The sequence below is a fragment of the Pectinophora gossypiella genome, chromosome 4 (assembly GCF_024362695.1).
Source record: "Pectinophora gossypiella chromosome 4, ilPecGoss1.1, whole genome shotgun sequence".
Classification (NCBI taxonomy): Eukaryota; Metazoa; Arthropoda; class Insecta; order Lepidoptera; family Gelechiidae; genus Pectinophora; species Pectinophora gossypiella.
Window position 1 is genome coordinate 12,584,062 of NC_065407.1, and position 16,164 is coordinate 12,600,225.

General features: G+C 40.6%; 1 protein-coding gene across 1 annotated transcript in view; it reads left to right on the forward strand.

Moving 5' to 3' along the window:
• The first annotated feature begins 1,297 nt into the window (after window positions 1-1,297).
• The window catches only part of LOC126366459 (uncharacterized), a 49,689-nt gene continuing 34,822 nt past the window's right edge, over window positions 1,298-16,164 (forward strand). The window contains exons 1-2 of the mRNA XM_050009566.1: window positions 1,298-1,586; window positions 2,520-5,240. Coding sequence (XP_049865523.1) covers window positions 1,298-1,586; window positions 2,520-5,240 — 3,010 coding nt within the window. The remainder of the gene's footprint in view (window positions 1,587-2,519; window positions 5,241-16,164) is intronic.

Here is a 16,164-nt window from a genome sequence, read left to right on the forward strand (position 1 = left end):
TGATTGATGAACTTGGAAACAGCCTGGAGAGGGAATCAGCTGGTGAATTAATTTTACGAAAGATTCATGTGGTGGTCATTAGAGGAGTTTTGTTTACATTAGGGGCGGTTAAACCTCCATTACTGTTGGGTGCCTTATGACGAACTAATGGTGTTTATAATTATGGCATTTGGTTATGGATAAAATATTTCAAACTTAAATTTCAAGCCACAGAGATCGCATCTGTTATTTTTAACACAATATCATGCTATCTGTTATGGCTTGCTATTCTGTCTTTATTTCATGTTTCTTACTTCTAATTTCTAAACCTTGGCCGCTATAATAATCGCCCTAAAAAATATATTAACAAATAATTGGACTATGAAATGAGCACACCGCTCCTACGCGCATGCGCGAACGAAGAAGATACTGAGTCGGCGCGTCAGAGTGCGCAGCCATCTTCCGCAAATATCTGTGAACATGGTGTGTGTATAAAACTATAAACTATCTTTAAAATTATACTAAACAACTAAAACACTAAACTAATTATCTTAAAACTATAACTAACCCGGCCGGGCACTAACAAACTAATAAAATACTAATAATACATAGAATTAAACCGAGGAGACCAGTGAGCAGCGGCGGCCGAGGTAAGTCTTAATCTTATTCTTTTTCTTTACACCTTTTACTTTGAAGCGGGCCAGGGCAGTTCTCTCCCCACGTCTATTCTTTATTTTAATTTACAAACCCATTTTTCTATAAAATTCCATTCCAATTGGCCTCTGGCTTACGCAGCACGACAGAACGTCCGTTCAAGCCACGCCATTTTTAAGTGGTCCTAATCGAGCGCGAATTTCCTATGGATACTGGGTTCAATTTCAATAGAAAACTCCAGTTTACAGTGTATTGTCTTTCTAACCTAATTCTCTCTCTATTTACATTGATACTTTTGTAATAAAACATTCAATAACTCATTTTTACGAAACTTCTGTGCTTGGATAAAACATTTAAACTTGGTAGGGTTATATCAGTAATTACCTACCTACGCGTGTGGATATTATTATTACATATTACTATTCGAATCTTGACTTAATATCAATACCTACTACACCCTACTATAACCATGGACGATAATTCTAAATTAAACCTTCTTGTAATTAGACGTGAATATATATTCCGTGATATTCAAATATTGTTTGATTTGTCGCAACAAGTAGCTACAGATCCATCAAAGGTCAATGCCTTCAAAAGTCGTTACAAACGTGTAGAATCAATTCGTCAGGAATATTTAAATGTCGTTCATGATATTCATACATTAATGCTGACTATAAATCCGAAAGAGGTTATTGATATGAAAACGGTGGAAGCGTTCGACACTCTTTACTACGCCGTCGAAGCCGCGGCAGATCAGCTGATGCCGAAACCACGGGAGCGAGTCGATGACCGTGCGTTGGGCGAGTCCACTGCGAATTCAGCCGCGAAATTCAAACCTATTGCGCAGGTCAGATTGCCGAAAATTGAACTGCCTAAGTACGATGGGAATATTGAACATTGGCAGACTTTTTATGATACATTTTTGTCACTTGTACATGAAAATGAGAACATAAGTACAATCGAGAAATTTCATTATTTGATTTCTTGTCTTTCTGGCTCCGCTTTATCGGTCGCAAAGGGCGTTCCAGTCACTGTTAACAATTATCAAATTGTATTCGACGCTCTCGTTGAACGTTTTCAAAACAAACGCATTTTAGCCGCGAACTATTTGGATAAAATATGTAACCATGCACCTTTGCGAAACTGTAACCTGAACGAATTACGTAATTTAACAAGTTTATTACAAGAATCAGTCAACGCTCTTAAAGCTATAAAAATCGATAACCTTGGGGAATTTATTTTATTTTATTTATCATCTCGAAAATTGGATGTTGATACACGAAAGCGCTTTGAAACCCAAAACAGTCGAAACCTGCCTACTTTTACCGATTTGTTGACTTTCTTACAAACCTATGTCAAAGTTCTTGAAGCGAGCGAGTCTTCCGCTCCAATTCCTACTGCATCACAAAAGATGTATCAAATCCAAAAACCTCATTTTGAGACACGTAATAATAATAATCGTTTCAAATCGTCCGCCTTCCCCGCGAATACGGAGTCGCACTTGGGCGTCGAGCAGTACTCGGAGATATGTTCATACATACCTACAGGGCCGCACTCAGATACAGGGCCGTACTTAGACCCGTACTTTAACGCGGGGGACTGTTCGAACCAACAGACTGCTCTGACGACAGAGGCGTATTCAGCTACAGGGCCGAACTCGAGTGTAAACAAGTATCCAGATTGTTATTGTTGCGGTTTTTCCCATCATTCCATTTATAAATGCCCGGTCTTTCATGCATTAAATTTTAATGAAAAACAAAAACTTATCACAACAAAAAATCTTTGCGCAAATTGTTTGCGACGGAATCATACTGCAAATCAATGTTTTTCGAAATCGACTTGCTCGAAATGCAATGCACGTCACCATACGCTCCTTCATGACGAAGGCACCGCCGCGGCTTGCCCTGTTACCTCCATGCCTGGCCAACAAGCGTCAGCATCCGGAATGGAGCCAGCCGCAGTAACTATGAACACCACGAGTTCTGGCGCACACGTTGGACACAGCCGTGCACTCGTTCTTCTCGGCACATGTACGGTGCGAGCGCGTGGGCCTGCAGGAACATTTAACGTGCGCGCACTTATAGATAGCGGAGCGCAAGATTGTTTTATGACTAGTGCTTGTGCACAGCGTCTGGGCTTACCTTTACGTCGCTGCCACGTAGCCGTAGCTGGTCTAGGTCAAAACACTGTCCACCAGATAAAGGGCATAGCGTCATGTTCTATACAACCTTGCGATTCCCATGAACCAAGTTTCGATGTCTCTCCGATCGTAATGAACACTATTACAAACAAAATGCCCGCAGTAGAAGTCCCTTCTACTGTTCGAGATTCTTTTAAACATTTAACTCTAGCGGACGAAAACTTTGATAAACCTAATGACATTGATTTATTGTTAGGTGCCGAGCTGTTTCATAATGTCTATGACGGTCAGCGTTTAAATTTGGGCCCGGGCTTGCCGGTCGCTCTGCACAGCGTATTCGGCTGGGTTCTCACGGGGAAGCTCGACCCCGAGTGTCGACCCCCACCGACTACCTCTTCCCTCTTTGCTTCCACACTTGCCCTAGACAATGTGGTCAAGCGTTTTTGGGAGGTCGAAGAGCCCCCGTCGGTTGATATTTCAAACCCAGAAGACGATAAATGTGAACAGTTATATACCAATCTAGTGAAACGCAATCCTGACGGAAGGTACGTCGTTCCTATGTTAGTCAAGGAGCCGTGCGAAAAACTCGGGGATTCTTATAATATTTCTTTATCACGATTCACAAACCTTGAAAGACGACTTCATCGTCACGACCAACTGAAAGAAGATTACGTCCGCTTTATGCGCGAGTATAGCGAGTTGGGTCATATGCAACCTGTTGACCCACCGAACGATAGTGACCGGAATATAATTCCTCACCATTGCGTTTTAAGACCAGATAGTTCAACTACCAAACTACGTGTAGTTTTCGACGGCAGCGCGAGAACTACTAACGGGAAGGCTTTAAACGATATTGTCCACACCGGTCCAAAACTGCAAAATGATATCGTAGACATCATTACTAAGTTCCGCCTTCACGAGGTAGTTTTCACCGCGGACATCTCTAAGATGTACCGTAATATTGATTTGCGACCGGAAGACCGTAAATACCAACACATTTTTTGGCGAGACTCGACTTCAGAACCTGTACGCGAGTACGAACTCACTACTGTTACTTACGGGGTGAGCAGCTCACCTTATCTTGCAATAAGAACTTTGCATCAACTCGCCGATGATCACTGTGCACAGTGGCCCCGCGCTGCTGAAATAATCAAACATGACACTTTTATGGACGATATCACAGTCGGAGCCCCTTCTGTAGAAGAAGCTATTGAATTGAAAAACGAATTAGTTAAATTACTGGACTGTGCTAAATTCGAGCTCCGCAAATGGAGTAGCAATTCCCCTGAGTTTCTTTCCCAATTACCTTCGGAGCATTGTCAAATACCAAAACCGTTTTGTGACAATAGCAATCAACACACGCTTAAGATTCTTGGAATACAGTGGGATCCAACTCAAGACAATTTCACTTATTCGGCATCTCAGCTAGATTCGAAATGTACAAAGCGTTCTATTCTGTCAAATGTCGCTCGCATTTATGACCCTCTTGGGTGGTTAACCCCGGTGGTTCTTATAGCCAAGTTGCTTATTCAAGACCTGTGGCGACGTCAGTTGGACTGGGACGAATCCGTTCCTGCGGACGTTTCACAACAGTGGCAAAACTTCGTATCGGAGTTACAAAATTTGACTGAAGTGCGTATTCCTCGTCGAGTAGCACTTTCTAATACAGCCAAATACGAACTAGTCGGGTTTTGTGATGGATCGACGAAGGCTTACGGGTGTTGCGTCTATCAACGATCAATTGGCGACGGCGACATTACATCGCACTTGTTAATTGCGAAGTCTAGGGTAGCCCCTTTAAAACCTTTAACGGTTAACCGACTTGAGTTGTGTGGTGCTGCTCTTCTTGCGCGCGTGTTAAAGCATATGTATAGTTTACTTCACAGTCAAATTAACATCGTGCGAGTAACTGCCTTCACAGACAGTAGTACTGTGTTAGCGTGGCTGAATACACCTCCCTACAAACTTAAGACGTTTGTATCGCATCGTGTGGCTAAAATAATAGACGAAGTAAGCGTCGAAAATTGGTTACACGTATCGACTCATGATAACCCGGCTGATCATTGCAGTCGTGGTCTTCCCTGTTCTCAAATTATTACGAGTCCAACTTGGTGGTCTGGACCAAAATGGCTTTTAGCCGAATCAACATCTTGGCCTATTCAAAGAGAATTAGTTTCCCCTGACAATATTCCCGAACTGAAATCTACAGCTCACGTAGCATTACCAACGTCTGAGAAGGATGATGCTGTTTCACAACTTATTCACAAGTGCTCATCTCTTTCACGTGTACAACGCGTCTTAGCGTGGTGTTTGCGTTTCGTTGCGAATTCAAAGCGTTCGTCTGAGGCTCGTATAACATCACCATTAACGGTTGAGGAATTGAACACTTCGCTGTCTACGCTAGCTCGACATGAACAAGCAGCATCGTTTTCGGAAGAAATAGACTCCGTCAAATCAAACATCCCTTGTAGTCGCATTATACAAAAGCTGTACCCTTTTATTGACGAGTTGGGTCTTCTGCGAGTGGGGGGGAGGCTGAAAAATTCTCAGTTACCACAAAACACAATTCATCCTATATTATTGCCGAAGTTATCTCCCATCTCACGACTTATAATCGATTATTATCATCGACTGCATTTACATTGTGGCCCCCGAACCTTACAATCTCTCGTGCAGAGACGATTTTGGATTCTAGGTATTCGGAATTTGATTCGGTCCCGACTATCTAAATGTGTCACCTGTTTCAAGGTCAATCCAACACCATGTCAACCTATAATGGGTAACCTGCCGTCGCCTAGAGTACAACCCGCGCGTTGTTTTCAAAACGTCGGAGTTGATTTTGCAGGACCATTTACGGTTAAAGAGAGTCGACGACGAAATGCAAAAACGTATAAGGCTTATGTTTGCGTGATAGTGTGTCTTGCTGTCAAGGCAATACACCTAGAAGTCGTATCTGATTTATCTACTCCAGCTTTCATTGCGGCTTTTGATCGTTTTGTGTCTAGACGCGGTCTCTGCAAAATGGTGATTTCAGATTGTGGCACAAACTTTATAGGTGCGAGGCGTTACCTCAGCGAAATACATCAATTGCTACTTACCAAGCAGTCTGAATTAAATACGGAATTTTCAGGACGCGGTATAGATTGGCGTCTAAATCCTCCAACCGGCAGCCACTTCGGTGGTATTTTTGAAAGCGGCGTTAAGTCAATGAAACACCATCTCAAGCGTGTAGTAGGATTACAAGTTTTAACTTTCGAAGAGTTGGTAACAGTACTAACTAAAATCGAGGCTGTTCTTAATTCTCGACCGCTGTGTTTTCTTTCATCCGATCCCAGCGAGGTAGACGTTTTAACTCCCGGACACTTTTTGACTGGTGGCCCGTTGGTTTCACTCCCCGAACCTCAACTCGAGGATACTTATGTTCCACCACGCGAGCGATGGCAGATGCTTCAGAAGCTCACTCAAAGTTTCTGGCGCGCGTGGCAACGTGATTACCTTCATACGTTGCAACAACGGGTAAAATGGTTCAAAGGTCAGGCAAATGTTAAAATTGGGAATATCGTAACAATCGTAGAACAGAACTTACCTCCGTTAGAATGGCATTACGGTAAGGTGGTCGATATCCATCCGGGCAACGACGGCGTCGTACGAGTTGTTACGCTTCGTACTGCGAAGGGTTTGTTACGTAGACCTGTAGCCAAAATCTGTCCTTTACCTCTTAGTAATTAATCAACCAATTTCTTTTAATATATCTATTTACGTTTTCTTTCGCTTTGTTTTTTTTTATCCAAGCACACATTCTACTTTCTGCTCACTCATGTGATTATCTTGAAACATTCTCTGTAAACTTGTCGTCCTTATAAACAGTTGTACATTTGAAAGTCCGATTCGTATGAACATTCTCTGTTAACTTGTCACTATTTTAGTTTTATACAGTATTTTGATTAAGCTGATTGACTCTTAATTTATCTTTTGAAATCCCTGAAGTGATTCCAAGTGGGGGGGAATGTTATGGCTTGCTATTCTGTCTTTATTTCATGTTTCTTACTTCTAATTTCTAAACCTTGGCCGCTATAATAATCGCCCTAAAAAATATATTAACAAATAATTGGACTATGAAATGAGCACACCGCTCCTACGCGCATGCGCGAACGAAGAAGATACTGAGTCGGCGCGTCAGAGTGCGCAGCCATCTTCCGCAAATATCTGTGAACATGGTGTGTGTATAAAACTATAAACTATCTTTAAAATTATACTAAACAACTAAAACACTAAACTAATTATCTTAAAACTATAACTAACCCGGCCGGGCACTAACAAACTAATAAAATACTAATAATACATAGAATTAAACCGAGGAGACCAGTGAGCAGCGGCGGCCGAGGTAAGTCTTAATCTTATTCTTTTTCTTTACACCTTTTACTTTGAAGCGGGCCAGGGCAGTTCTCTCCCCACGTCTATTCTTTATTTTAATTTACAAACCCATTTTTCTATAAAATTCCATTCCAATTGGCCTCTGGCTTACGCAGCACGACAGAACGTCCGTTCAAGCCACGCCACTATCTACCTCTATGCTTTGTGCGTCCAGCCCTCGCGGCACGAAAACCGTGCCGCGCGCGTTGCGAAACAACGAGGGCTTCGACCAATAGCCATAGCGGTTAGGACCTTACAGGCTGATCACCTGATTGTTCGAAAGTAAAATGATCCGTGCTTCGGAAGGCACGTTAAGCTGTTGGTCCCGGTTACTACTTACTGATCTAAGTGAGTTGTCGTTACATGAGCCTTGTCAGGGGCCTTTGGCGGCTCAGTAGTAACCCTGACACCAGGGTTGATGGGGTTGGTAATCCACCTCACAACCCACACGACAGAAGAAGACCAAACGTATTGTATTAGTAAGGAACCGTTGAATTAAATCTATATGCCTATTTAACCAAGCGCCTGAACTTTCTCATGTTTCTTGATAACTATGATCTACCCTGACCTATATTTTGATAAATAATATAAAATTAATAGAGCCCCAAACAAATTACGGCGATCAGTTTCGGATTAAAACACAATTTGACCTTTTTTTTGTCCTGGGAGACACATTTTTGGACAAAAAAGATAGATCAAAGTTTTCGGATGTAAAAAATCACTTGCGTATTCTGTGGCGGGGCGGCGTTTGTGATTTTCTAAGATTTTTGAGTTTTTTTAGCCGGGTCAGACTGCTTAATGTGGCCTCCGAAGCACTGACCCTTGTCCTAGCAAAACTAGGGATCACACATAGTGATTTAAGTGATGTCCTCACCGGGATTCAGTCCGGGACCTCCGGATCATGAGCCCAACGCTTAACCACTGACCCATGGTCCTTGTTCACCTTCTTATGAGCTTGTTATGTCAAACTTAAATTGTACTTTAGATTGTACCTGTTATATAATTTCATTCGTGTCTTCGTGTAAGGTTTGATAATATTATTAAATAAAAAGTTATGCAAAAAATAAGATCAAAAGTTTATCTGCAATGTATTATAAACATTTGTAGTCATCTCGTAAGGAACTTTTTACATAATAGAGGCGCTTGTCAAACTAACAATATAAAATATAAAAACTGAAGTGCAAAGAAGTATACAGCTGAGCTGATTATTAATCTAGCAGATCAGCCATCCACCTGATTTCAATTTCGATTCTTACTTTTACTTTTCAGCGTTTATTTTCCTTGATGTATTGTTTTGGAAGTGGGATGGACGTACATCCGTATCCACAATACACCTGCGTCCGGCATTATTTCGATGGCGTAATAAATTGATACAGTATCAATTATTTTTTTTAAGTTATTAACATGGATTACGTAAAACAATACATTTTGGCACGTAACACGTCGAGTACAATGATGGTAAAAAATAAAAAAGTGTTTGTTTTATACTTACTTAAGTTTTATCGCATAATATAAATGTTTACAACATCTGCCAAGAAAATTTAATCACTTACAACTTACAAGATTTATACCTAGATAAGTTAAACTTAAGTTAAACTTTTTGACGGCGAGGCAGCGTCGGTCTATAGTCTTCTTCTTCTATCGAGTGGGTTGTAAGGTGGATGACCAACCCCATCAACTCTGGTGTCAGGGTTACTATTGAGCCGCCAAAGGCCCTCGACAGGGCCCATAACGACTACTAACTTACATCATTAAGTAGTAACCGAGACCAACGGCTTAACGTGCCTTCAGAAGTACGGATCATCTTACTACCGGACAATTAGGTGATCAGCCTGTAATGTTCTAACAAACTAGAGATCACAAGGTGACTTTTGTGATATGTTTCCACAGGGATTTGAACCCGGGACTTCTGGATCGTGAGCCCAACGCTCAAACCACTGGACCATGGAGGCCGTTACGGGATGGGGCGTTAGGGAGTCTAATAAGGCTATTCATATATGAAAAAGCATTATATTATTATTTGTCATATTGTTGATATTGCGCACGCACTTTTATATACACAAGTTTTAAACAAACATAATACCTATTTATTATTACTTAATATATACTTTTTATATTTATTGTTTTCTGTAACGTCAGAGGTATGTAATTACCACCATTTACGAATAAAGGACAACACATAGACTATAATCCGGCCGGACTTGTCCTTCGAATAGGACACCTGCGTCCGTCGTTGGTTCTGAGACACCATCTGATTTACACAAGGTGAAACGTCACAAGGAAACAATGTCCCTCCCCTCGCCCTCACAGGACCTTCCCTCTCCCGAGGCAAAGGAAGTGAGCAAAAAATATCTGGGGTATTTCTCTTACTGGTCGATCGATCATACCTAACTATAAGGCGCCATTTCTCGCTATAGATTCGCTGTAAACAAATAATTTGAGGCGTTTTAGCGATATGTTTAAGCTGAATCTACGATCTTTAGTACTTGAAACTCCCGCTTAGGGACGGTACTGAAAAGTATAGGCGTCCGAAAGATGTTATATTGCATATTACGACTCGATTACTCTAGCCATAGAGGCGGCCAATCAGCTGGCGACAACAAACGCTTCAGAACCCCGATAGTGACGTGGTCGACGATTTCCCTCATTCAGCGCTTATCGCTATCGATACACCCTGAGCAGAGGTTCGCGCCCTACTAGGCACCCCCAGGCCTACTGCCTGAAATTTTGTACCGGGTGGGAGCCTTCTGCGCTCCCAATTTGTCCGGCCAAATAGGTAATGACATATGCGGCAAATCTACAATAAATCACGTCAAAAAAAACTGCTTGAAAGTATTCTTATTTTGGATTTGCTTTGCAATGCCAACTTGACCAGGCAAATGGGGATGAGGGGATTCACACGATATGGTATATTTTACGTTATATTGCGATTGCAATACCAACTGTTTTATTCAGGGTCATATCTTACAAGGACTCCACGGTGACATTGACATGTCCCCTCATGTGACTGTCACTGTCGTTTGTCTAAATAATTTGCAAGTTGGCTAACCAACTACACACATTATGTTGGTAGCGCGACTGTGGTTCTGCCACCACGCTGTCCTAGTGAGATAGAACCCATACTTCCCAGGACAAAAGACGGCAGGACGACTTAAATATATAGAAAACTAACTTATATGGACATGCCTAGAAGAACTAAATAGGCTTCAAGCTCCTCAACTTCGGGAAAAAACTCACACGAATTTCCACATACGTAGGGTACGTAATGAGATTTTAACATGTAGGTAAGTAATAAAATAAAATAAATAGCCGATGTATGTTTGTACGAAGGCTCAGTCAGTTGAAGTTATTGGGTACAAATTCCATACGTTACGTGCGAACAGAGGCGCGGCGCCGACGTGCGCAGGCGGCTTATTGCCTCAAAACCCGACATCAATTAAACAGAGATGAGTGTAAAGCTCCATGCATAAGCACAGACGGCGATATGGTTCACCGCCTATCACGTTGGTCTAATAAGGCTCTGAGAAACGCGGGTAGTTAGATATTTTATCATGTGTGATCTTATATTATACATTTTGTCGAGGCGAAAAAGGAGCATAATGGTATAGAACTATACCGCGCTGCGCCTATGTATATCTCTGTGTGAACGCGTGAATCTATACCAATTCGAACATTAACGAAGAGCCCGCTACTAGAACGCCACCAAAACTACCTCCGTGCGATAAGAAGTATTACCAAAGAGCCCGCTACTGGAATCGCCGTGCCATAAGAAGAAAAACAATATGGCATTGACAGCCACTTACCGAACGTCGACTCCCGCTACGGCGGCGAGTCTCTTTACGGCGAGTAGCTTGACAATAGGGTAAGATATACCTAATATACAATATTTACACTCTATTAATGTTAGACTAATTTTACAAATCACTCTTCTTCTATCGTGTGAGTTGTGAGATGGAGTACCAACCTCATCATCCCTGGTGTCAGGATTACTATTGAGCCTCCAAAGGCCCCTGACATGGCTCATGTAACGATTACTTACTTACATTAGTAAGTAGTAACCGGGTCCAACGGTTTAACGTGCCTTCCCAAACACGGATCATGCTACTTTCGGACAATCAGGTGATCAGCCTGTAATGTCCTAACCAAACTAGGGACCACAAAGTAATTTTTATGATATAAATCTGTAACTCTAAGTAGAGTTACGTATATTTGATATTTTCTCATTTTCAAAAAAAAAAACAACGCCGTTAATTCGAATGCCGCGTCTCAACTGTCACTTCATATTTTATTTTTCTTAAAATTAAATCTCCGAACTAGAGAGGGAACACGTCCACTTAACACTCGAGATATGGATGTCGAATATATTTATTCAACACTACCTAAATACGAATTATAATCACAACATAATCATATACTTATTATCATTTATATTAATTACAACGTGCAAAATATGAAATTGGTATAAAAATCTCGAAATTCCTTTAAAAATACTTCTTCCAATTAAACAACATTATAATTTAAATTGTGTCATTCGCCATTCTTGGGTTATCCTCTAGATTTTAATATAAGTATATAATAAAAAGTGCAGCAAAAAGCCTTCAAAATTAGCTCATGTATGTAAAAGCCCTAAGGCCGTCGACAGAGAATGACTGGTGATCGTACCGAAGTGACGCGAACATCGGCGCGGGCGCTTTGATGACCGCGCAACCTGCGCCGTACAGCGCGCGCTGATGAGATTACTAGAGCACGCAGTATTGAGGCCAAATTAAAATAAATTGAGTAAATATTTTTTGCATTATTTTTTTATTAAAACAATTGTAATCGAAAATTGTCCGAAAGTAAGATGATCCGTGCTTCGGAAGGCAAGTTAAGCTGTTGGTCCCGGTTACTATTTACTGATGTAAGTGAGTAATCGTTACATGAGCCATGTTAGGGGCCTTTGGCGGTTCAATCGTGACCCTGACACCAGGGTTGATGAGGCTGGTATTCTACGTCACAACCCACACATAAGAAGAAGATCGAAAAATATTTTATTTTACAATAATCAATAGAAACATGCGTCTAATAAATAAAATACCTCTTCCATAGCGTCGCATTTAGGCAGTACATAACAAGCTGGCAGCATTTACAAACTATTTTATTACTATTTTGCGGCCTCTATGGACCAGTGGTTGAGCGTTGGACTCACTAATCGCCTGATTGTCCGAAAGTAAGACGATCCGTGCTTCGGAAGACACTTTAAACCGTTGGTCCCGGTTACTATAATAAATAAATAATAATAAATAAAAATAAGTTTATTTCTCACTCACAATTACAGTAAAAACTTAACTTAGTACTACTCACAGTGTACATGTTTCTATTGTGAGAGAGACTGGTGTCCATACTAGACGGAATGCCTGTGTTACGGATCACCAGGCTCTCTTCCTCCCTATTTTCATAGTACATGGCAAGGCATTGTTATAGAAATAAGACTCTTTAAAATTATAGCTGTAGGTGTGTGTGTGTGTTTTAGCCCTACGACGCGAAGTGTCTTGGGATCGGGAGCTGCCATGACAGCAGCTTCCACTAACAACTACACTTGTGTGTGTGTGTTTTACTGATGTAAGTGAGTAATCGTTACATGAGCCATGTCAGGGACCTTTGGCGGCTCAATCATAACCCTGACACCAGGGTTGATGAGGCTGGTATTCCACTTCATAACCTACACGATAAGAAGAAGAAGACTATTTTGACATAATATAACGTAAGCTCACGACTATATCCCAATTGGGGTAGTCAAAGGTACATCCATTGCAAGATGAACTAAGTACCCACACCTCACCGAGCTTTTTGTTAGACCAACGCGATAGGTGGACTAGTACCGCAGTAATGGTCGAGCCAACTGGGTTAGTGAAAACTGCACTTAAGATAAATTAAAAACTCATTGGTGCAAGCCAGGGTTCGAACCGGCGCTCCCCGTTTGAGAAGCAAGCCGGTGTACCACAGGGCCACAGTGACTATTTTGACACAAACATCATTTTTTTTTTATTTTTGTATATACATTGTTATAAGTTTACGCGGTTATTGTCATAATTAAAACACATAATAACGGGTTCTTACCGCGTTTAAAGTAGGAATATGAGACTCCCGATATTCCCACTTTAAACGCGGTAAGAACCCGTTATTATGTGTTTACAATGGTTGTTGACTTGTCTAATAATGTGACCAATTGAATTTAACTATCGGCATACGATACCTTATGACGTTCATACTTCATTCGGTTTGTAATTTCCTAAAGAACTCTGCAATATAACATTATTTTTATAATAAGGAACTCATATTATATCATTACAAATAGTAAACAAGTTGTAAAGTCATAGGAGACTTTCCCTTGGCTATAAACACGGCCGTCAATGGACCAAACTTGAATGAACGGAATAGTAAACTCACATTACAACATATATATTATACAAATGAAGACTATCTTCAACCGACACGAGTGTAATTGAATATTAGGTGTCATAAACTAGAGATTTTAATGCAACCGACGTAATTGTTTCCTTTATTGATGTCGACGGGCTGTACTATATTTTAAGCTTATAAAATGAACGCGCAGCGCGTTATATTTAATTACGTCTTCATTCATCGAGGCACGTCGGCGTAACGCAACCCAAACAGTTTTATGTTGCCCATAAGAAAGCTTAATGCGTAATCCAATTCGAATCTCGGAACATCTTAATCGTGAGGTCTGATGAGCCCATAGTAATTAAAGTAGTTCAAACGCAGTATTTTAGTATAATAACAACTGAGGATTGAGAAAACACGTCCATTATGAAGGGTAACATTGACGTAACGGCCACCCTAAACGCTAAATTACACGTTAAATGCAAAGAAGATGTACTAAAACATATAAACAAACGAAATGATTAAGTTATTAAGACTTGTACAATTGCAAAATCGTTTCTTTTAAGAGCCTGCTTTTATAATATTTTACAACTGCTGCCGTTTAGATATCTTAATTGTCTTGTAGCTATGATTTTGAGGTCTGTTTTACTTTTAATTGACGTTTATAGCTTTGTTATTGTCAGTGCAGTTAAAATTGGGTATTTTAAGACGCGTCGTTCATTTTACACATACATAACACTGACGCCTATTTCAAGCAGACACTATGGAATTCCATTTGCTTCGATCCTGACACACTTCTTGCTTCCTCCATATTCATCAATTGTTTCATACACGCACGCCGGTTCTGAGTAGATTGTTCATTTATTCATTCATTCGTTCATTTTAAGGGCTGTAAATAGCAAACAATAAACCTTCGGCTGGATGACGGAGACATAAAAGTGATACTTAATAAAAGTTTTCTACAAATTCAATAAGTAGTCTAGTGGAAGAACCCAATGGGTTCAAGATTTGGAGGTTCGATTGCCAATGGAAACTCTGTCGAAAATCACTTTGAGATACTGTATCCTTTATTTGCCCATTTCAGGCTAAATCACCTGATTGGCCAAAAAAGTTATAATACCTAATTCCATACTTATGAAATCGCGTCAAGCCTCTGGTCCCGGACTAATCCCCAAAGCCTCCGTGGAATATGATCCGTACCCCCTCCAGTTGATGGAGACATGTGCCCAGCAGTGGGATATTATAGGCTATTTGTATTCAAAGTAATCTATAAAATAATAAATAATACGGCCTCCGTGGGCCAGTTGTTGAGCGTTAGGCTCACGATCCGGAGGTCCCGGGTTCGAATCCCAGTGGGGAAATATCACAAAAATTACTTTGCGTTCTCTAGTTTGGTTAGGACATTACAGGCTGATCACCTGATTGTCCGAAAGTAAGATGATCTGTGCTTCGTCCTGGTTACTACTTACTGATGTAAGTAAGTAGTCGTTACATGAGTTATGTCAGGGGCCTTTGGCGGTTCAATAGTAACCCTGACAACAAGGTTGATAAGGTTTGTAATCCACCTGTCAACCCACACGAAAGAAGATAAAGTGCCCAAATCATAATGGGCCGGTTTATTAGATATTACTAAGATACATTCATAGCTATAGCTCTGGCAAAAACAATTCTGTATAGTCTCAGTATAATATTTTTATAACGTAATCGCATTTCATCGTCATATGAAAGCGAACAACTATTGTTTACGTCGAATAATCGGAAATGAGATTTATGTTTTCATTTAAAGGTGAACGGTTCAGCAGATAAAAATATTCAAATTAAACATGATAGGAAATAAAAAAATACCGGTATATTTACTTAGTTTAATTAAAAAAGCTACGCTACAGAGCTGTTTAAGAAGCAATATTGCCTTGATTTAAATGATTCAATTATCGTAAACGTGCTGTGAGTGCAGTTTCATAAATCATCGACTTTATTTATCCGCAGTTAACGTTAACTATGCGCATCAAATGTGCCTATCATTCAGGTTTACTGTCTTCGCGCAAGAATTTTTACTGTCTATCCGCCTTTGGTTCCAGATTTTAGCTTCTATGCTGGACTGGCAGCAAATTAAATAAAAATAAAATTAGTATGTTCAATGGTTGAGCGTTGGTCTCGCGATCCGGAGGGCTCGCGTACGAATCCCGCTGGAGACATATCACAAAACTCACTTTGTAATCCTTGGTTTGGTTCGGACATTACAGGCTGGTCACCTGATTGTCCTAAAGAACGATGATTCGGAAGGCACGTTAAGCCAATGCTCCCGGTTCCTACTAACTGAGGAAATTACGTGGTCTTTACATGAGTCATGTCAGGGGCCTTTGGCGGCTCAATAAGGTTATTATTGAGCATTGTCAGGGTTCTGACACCAGGTTTGATAAGGTTGGTAATAGCTTCACAACCCACTCTATAGAAGAAATGAGCTGTCAGAATAACATTTAATATAAAATACTAGCCAGTCCGGTTCAGTGTCTTCAAAGTGAGACTAAATGGTGAAAGCAGGCATTAATAATGATATAATTATCTTTATTCTGACATTACAAAGGACTACCAAA